General features: G+C 37.3%; 1 protein-coding gene across 1 annotated transcript in view; it reads left to right on the top strand.

Moving 5' to 3' along the window:
• LOC135202675 (uncharacterized) overlaps positions 1-1523 on the top strand; it is a 37051-nt gene extending 35528 nt beyond the window's left edge. The window contains exons 14-15 of the mRNA XM_064232161.1: positions 1-297; positions 1260-1523. The exon at positions 1-297 is cut by the window's left edge and continues 65 nt beyond it. Coding sequence (XP_064088231.1) covers positions 1-297; positions 1260-1371 — 409 coding nt within the window. The 3' untranslated portion in view covers positions 1372-1523. The remainder of the gene's footprint in view (positions 298-1259) is intronic.
• Positions 1524-7500: the final 5977 nt, after the last annotated feature.

Genomic DNA, 7500 nt, shown 5'->3' with positions numbered 1-7500 from the left:
CGTGAAGCCGCCTTTCCTGAGACGAGTATCCCAGATGTTCTTAGGCTCCGGGTCTCTCCACACTCCCGGGCTGAACGTGAGCAGGACACCAACTCCCAAGGTGGCGAAGAATCAGTCCTCTAGCCATTTGCAAGAGCCAAAGATTGCAGATATGAATCTGGACTCCAGAGGGACTGCCCATCGTAGGTTTGGCAACAGGACCACGAGCGAGTCCTGTCAGAGGAAGGTGGCCCTGACCACATCACCTCGCAAGCAGCCTTCTTCCTCCGTCTCCTCGGCTTCTTTTATGCATTACAAGTAAGTTCGTTGATCAACTACTTCCTCGGCCTGATGGTGTACATCGTAGGTGGCATTATTGCAAAAAGTAAACAGATGTGGTTATCGCTCTTATTAATCGTGCACACAAAATCAAACAAAAATAATCGAAAAATGTTCAGGTATATGTTTCCTCCCATACATATTATTTACTCCCAGGGGATGAATTTACTCCTGAATTAAAAATAATTGGTCATAATCCATCTGGACAGTCTCGAGCTAATACTTCGCATTCCATTTATTATCTAGAGGCCTACGGGCCCGATACCTTTTCGTAAGCTGGGCCTCTAAATATAATACTCCGTAACGGGGTAGTGCCGTCAGTGCACCTTACTTGGCGCATTGTAGGCATTAAGCCTCTTTCATCCCGTTTACTGTACCTCCGTTCATATTAACTTCCTTCCATCTAACTTTCCTCCCTCACTAACAATTGTTTTATAGTGCATCTGCGAGGGTTTCCTCCTGTTCCCCTTTTAAACCTTCTTACATTCAATTTCTCTGTTATCGCTGAATGACCTCGAAGGTTCCTTTGTCCTAAGTCCTATATTCTATTCCATATTGTAAGTATAACAACAAAAATCACATTTTAGCACAAATTATATCCAGTAACCCCAAGGGAAGCAGGAGGTGAGATAATTCCCTAGGAGCGATGGCTGTTTCCAAATATCGTCGAGAAATGTGACGCTCAAATTCAACGGGAATTAAGTCAAAGATAGTTAAGAAGAGCTCGAAAAAATATGGCTCACGATATGAGGGTCGTTGTGGACTCGTTAAAAGAAAATGCTTCTAATGTAGGTTCTACAACATTCACTTTTATTTTTCTTGTGTTTTGTTTCAGCTGAAGAGACCAAGTGGTTAATGTTTTTCTTAATTCCTTTCTTTTCTAGCGCTGTTAGAACTGGTGTTACTCCTTACAAACTAAACGGGCAATTTATTCGTTGCAGGTACAATCGGCTGGAGAAAATATCCAATGCAGACTTGGATGCTCTCCTGCCTGCGTCTAAATCCCGCGAGAATTCGTACGAGAACAGCAGTCCTACAGTCGAGCCTATTTGACTGAAAGTTTTTCTTTTACCCCATGGTAAATTTCCTCCATCAAAATTATTTTCAGATTTATGTTTCGAAGTTGAGACTTCGAAGTTTGTTGAAATTTGTTGACAAGTTGTTTTATGGAAAGGGATGTATTTAAGAATGTTATGAGAAATTTATTCATCCTATTATTTTCCTTGAAATATCTTCAGTCTTTAAGACGGTGACATTTATCTAAGAAAATTCGTCTGCAAATGGTTAGCGGGTTTCTCATTTTATATTAAACTCTCAGTTGATCGATTTTAAGACCATTTGCTCAACATCCAAACTTTAGAAGCCTATTTGTCCCTGTTAAGTTGTTTATATAATGGGTTGTATGTGCACTATCTTCCTTGTCGAAATTCACAAGGATCTTCACCTACAAATCCTCCTGTTATCTGTCTTACGCCTTCAATCAAAATGATTACATACTCGATTCCAGGTCTGGTATTTCACGTCAAGATCTGTCACCTTTTACCTTATGCTCAAGAGCAATTATTCTTTTGTCTTGCGTCTCCGGAACATTTCCCTTATTCCGCTATACCTTATACACCAAAGCCAGCTACCCGATTACATTACCCCCAGAATACTACATACAGCATCTCAATTATAATCTCAGAGTCTCCTCATGCCTTTCCATTTTTCAACTTTTTGACGTTTTTCCTTTCATCTAAGCAAACATATCCATGTTTCCATTTTACCCTTTTACTCTTGTATAGTTCAGATCTGTCTCTTTAAAATGATAACTTCATCGACAATGAACTGTATTGACCTTAGCGTGTCATCATTTGCATGTTATATTTTAAGGCCCATTTGCTCATTAACCTTTCTTCCTGTGATTGCCTGCTTCCAGTGTTACATTTGTTTTGATGATTAACTTTTTCTCCCTCACTTTGTTCTTGTCGACTCCATTAATCCTCGTAAATTTTTGTACACGAAGGATGCCTTTTTTCCTTCTTTTCTCTCATTCCCTAATCTCGCGCCATTGCTCCTGTAAGCACCAGGGATAGTTGGCTGCTGTAGGAGCGAGATCCCGTGCTGGCATGAGGCCAAGGTAAATTACAACAACAGCAATAAGCGTCAAGGAAAACAACTCTGGTGATAGAAGTTCACTCTCAACGTGGTGCGGAAGTCACGTCAAGCCGTTGGTCCCGTTGCTGAATAACCACTGGTTCCATGCAACGCAAAAACACCATACAAACAAACAAACAAAGAAAACAGCGAGAATTTAGAAAGTCAAAAGCAGAAGCCTAAGAAAACCAATGAAACGAAAATAACGAACGGGAAGTCATGACTTGACAAATAAATTGCCGTGTTTGCCTACATGCACAGAGCCCAGCCCAAGATCTCAACCGCTGCTGAAACACGCGATACCCTTCCTTTTGACCTGTCATTCACGTGGCTTCAGCAGCCAATCAGAGCACGAGTTGCGACTGGCATGTGAATGACATTTTTTGTGCGTCACGTGAGTGGTATTAGCGACTGATGAGGAGAATTTCAGGTGATTATCCGGCCGTATACAGCGGCAGTAAGGGATTTTGATAGTGGCTGATTATACGGAGATATGAAATTTATCCATCAGTAGTATCAGCACGATTTGATAAGTCACAGACACATTTACAGGCATATATACTTACGCACGTACATATACACAGATATATGCTTATATATGTGTTAATATATATGGTGTGTTTTGTGTAAAAAAATATTGATTTGTTTATCACTTACCTTTACCAATAATTGCATTTTATTTTCTCTCTCTCTCTCTCTCTCTCTCTCTCTCTCTCTCTCTCTCTCTCTCTCTCTCTCTCTCTCTCTCTCTCTCTCTCTCTCTATCTGTCTTATTTATCTTCTATCTGCCATTTCCTTGAGACTGGATGCTCCTTCTCAGTATGTAGGCTATATTGGTCACAAAATATTCTGTATTTTTAAAACTAAAACCGCATAGCATTGGCCATCTCTGTGAACGGCTTCTGCAATCCTGGCAGCCGTGACCTTAGATATCTTAGAATCATTCACTCAGTCAATTAAATCCATCTGTGATGTTAGGTCAATAAGGTACTGAAGGCATAATGGGGGACGTGGGGTACTGCCATCAGTGCACTACATGCGGTGCACTGTAGCCATTACTTCAAGTTCTTTGCAGCGTCCCTTCGGTCCCTAGCTGCAATCCTTTTCATTCATTTTACTGTACCTCCGTTCACATTCTCTTTCTTCCATTTTCCTTTCTACCCTCTCCTAACAATGTATTCATAGTGCAACTGCTTTGAGGTTTTCCTCCTATTACACCTTTCAGACCTTTTCACTGTCAGTTACCATTTCAGCTCTGAATGACCTCGTAGGTCCCTATGCTTGGCCTTTGGCCTAAATCTTATATTCTAAAAGGCATAAGAGGCCTGGTGAAGACGTATGGACTCTCTCCAGACAACAGAAACGGGTTTAGTCGGCATTTCCCCATAAGGAAGTAATGCCATCAGTTAACCTCCTTGCTGGATGAGTCGGTTACGTGCTCGACTACCGGCTCTGCCAACGCGGAATCAAGGGAATTTATTTCTGGTGATAGAAATTCATTTCTCGACGTGGTTCGGATCCCACGATAAGCTGTGGATCTCTTATGAGTTGTTTCAAATATATTTTCACTGCTGACTGGCCTCTTTGGTCCTAGCGCTTGGGATGGTAAGTTTATAACCAGGAATATTTTTATGACCTTTTCTTTTGTGGCGGTTATCTTACTTAATTATTCTGTGAATGAATTGATTCATTTCCTTTTCTTTAAATTTAGTCTCTCTCTCTCTCTCGCTCTCTCATCTCCTCTCGTCTCTCTCTCTCTCTCCTCTCGCTCTCTCTCTCATCTCTCTCTCTCACTCTCTATTATTATAGATATTATATATATATTATATATTTATATTATAGTAAATATGTGATATGTAGTAGTATGTAATCGGATATATATATATATATATATGTGTGTGTGTGTGTATATACATGTATATGTTATACACACACACACACACACACGCACACACACATATATATATATATATATACATATATATATATATATATATATATATATATTTATATGTGTATATAGTATATATATATATAATATTATATATATATATATATATATATATACGACACTTATTTTGAATTTATTTATCCCTCATAGTCATTCGTAGGTTAGAATTTCTTCATTGTTTTTTTTTTCATGCTTAAGCCTTCGCGTGGTTCAGAGTAACCCTTAAAAACCGCCGTATCTCTTACAGCCTCTGTCTCCAACTTTTTAGGTTTCTCGTTGACCTATAACCCCAGAGAGCATAAACCTCACCCATTTTTTTTTATATTTTGTATTTGTATTTCATTTGTCATTCACAAGTTTATTCGTCTGCTCGTCTCTTTATTTATTCATTAACATTGCGGTTCATGAATTTCCATTTCTCTTAAATTAAATTTGATTTTGTTAAGTAAAGCGAGAGATATTGATATATTTGGTTAGTAGTTTGTTAAATAAAGCTGGTCTTATGCCACCAGTAGATGTTACCCCTGAGGTGACTGTAGGATTTTTTAAGGCATAAAGTAAATAAAAAAAAACAAGCAATCGTCAAATAAAATAAATAACTACTATTACTATGTGAACGATTCCTAATTAATGAAATACAGCTGATACCTCCCAATTAGGAAAAAAAAATTCAACCTCGTTCGGTTTTTATGGACAAAGGTGAATTGGCTAAGTAAACTTTTACGTTCTGATTTATTGCCTTTCCTCTCAGTCTATTCATTTTCTTCTCTTCAGTGACCCTGTCTCCCACCTGTGTGACTGGCTCTATTCTATCGCATTCCAGCTAATAGGGGATAATCTGTAATGGTCAAACACCGGCAAGCAGACTTGCAAAAGCCAGGTAAGATCCAAGAGAATCTTTAATAGTGGACTAAGTTTTCTCTCTCTCTCTCTCTCTCTCGTCCTCTCTCTCTCTCTCTCATGTATATGTATATATATAATATATATATATATATATATATAATATCTACAGATATATATGATATATATATATAATATTCTTTATATATATATATATATATATACATATATATATATATATATATATATATAATATATATATATATATACATACATACATATACATACTACATACATACATACATATACACCTACATACATACATACATACATACATCATAACATACATACATCATACATTACATACATAACATAACATACATACATACATACAATATATATATGATTAGTAATATAAAGAAATATTTTAAATATATATATGTAATTAATATATATTTAAGAATACCACTGTATAGGATTTTGAAGGAAACTCTGACGCACATAGTGGCAATGATTATTACCTGATATTCATGTAGACATAGCTGTAAGAAGAGGGATTAGTAAACAAAGACTTGACGCTTACCTGGAGAAATGGAGCAGAAGATAACATGGCAATAGACTCTTCGGTATTCATCCAGATAATATTGTTGATGTATGTTATGAATTAATGGTCTCTTGCGACGGGAAAATGTAGGCATTCGTATTAGTTTGTTTTTTTATATTTTTTAGAGCTCACGGTACATTTCTACGGCTCATTTCATTGTTTTTAATGGTATGAGGATCTATAAGTAAATATAACGTGAATTGACGCACAGCCACCAAAGAAATTACCTGAGAGAGAGAGGCATCCGGGCCGATCTCGAAGACGATGAACAGGCGCAGAGCCATAAAAATGTCTAATCCTTAGCGATTAGGAGGAGAGGAGCTGTGTAACTGAGACGACCCAGAAAGAAGCCTTAAATGAACTTCTTTCAAGTCCGTAGCTGGGGATTAGAGGGACTTCGGGAGATCTTTGAATAACCAAACAACGATTCTGCGGCGAGAGTAAGAAGACGCTGGGGACTTCACGTGGGGGAGCTTTGATGGGATTTTACGAACAAGTTAATTTGAAATTGTTTCAGAGTGTTCTAGCTGTAGTTGAGTTTACTCCCGGGCCGTTCTTTTTCTTAATAGTTGCTGTAGGTACGTGCCAGCAGCGGCTTTGTCTTCTCCCGCCTCTTATTCTGTTATTATAGTACGTCTGGTTTTCCTCTTATTCTATTATTATAGTACGTCTGGTTTTCGATCTGGTATGGTTAAATTGCTTCTGTGTAAACTCCCGCGCACAAGAGAATGTCTGGGTTTCAGTAATTGTTTCGTATTTTGATGTTTCGTATCTTATTTGATTACATATATCTTTTCGCTTCGGAAATTTTGTTGACGACCTTCTGTGGTTTAAACTTTTATGTCTTGGTTTTTATTTATATAGCCTGAAAATATCTGAGTTTTCATGTAAAGAATATTGTTGATAATCAGCTTTATATTTTTCCGCTTTAGTGGCAGATGGTAGCAAGCGAGTTGATACCATAGAGTAGAATAAGCTGTAATCTTTAATAGTATTGTTTTGACTGTCGTTATTAATATTGTTATTGTTTTTCTGTAGTTATTCATATATACACTTATTTTCTGAAGAGTATCGCAATGTTCGTAAATGTAGTTGTCTGATTAATGTGCCAAGAAGCAGTCAATACCTTATACTTAGTCTGCAGTCATTTCATGTCCCTGCCCTTGACATTTATATATGGTAGGGCTGGGGATGACAATTGCATAGAATAATTTATTAAGTAGCAAGGCTGAGCTGGCACTTATGTTTCAGTAATAGTTTAGCAATAGCTAGGTTGGGGCTAGCATTAATTTTCCCAACATAAAATAGTAGACATATTTCATGAATATCGTCATTGTCTGAAAGATTTGAGTTTGCTAAGGCTTGTGATAGTAATGAGAATAAGTAGCATTATTTACTACTACTACTACTACTACTACTACTAACTACTACTACTACTACTACTGACACACATTTGCAATCATAGCATCAACGCATTTGGTAATAAAAGAACAAAGTAGTCGCTTCATAACTGTTTATTATATAAAAAAGGTCACACTTCACCGATCACTTAATCGATAGAATACAAGATCACATAAAGAGATTCCTCGATAGAACTGTTCCAGATAGACAAATAGGATTATGATACACGTTGTCTATATGTACACCGATA

This window comes from Macrobrachium nipponense, chromosome 33 (genome assembly GCF_015104395.2).
Source record: "Macrobrachium nipponense isolate FS-2020 chromosome 33, ASM1510439v2, whole genome shotgun sequence".
Lineage (NCBI taxonomy): Eukaryota > Metazoa > Arthropoda > Malacostraca > Decapoda > Palaemonidae > Macrobrachium > Macrobrachium nipponense.
Note: the sequence above shows the minus strand (reverse complement) of the source record. Positions and strands in the feature narration are given on the sequence as shown.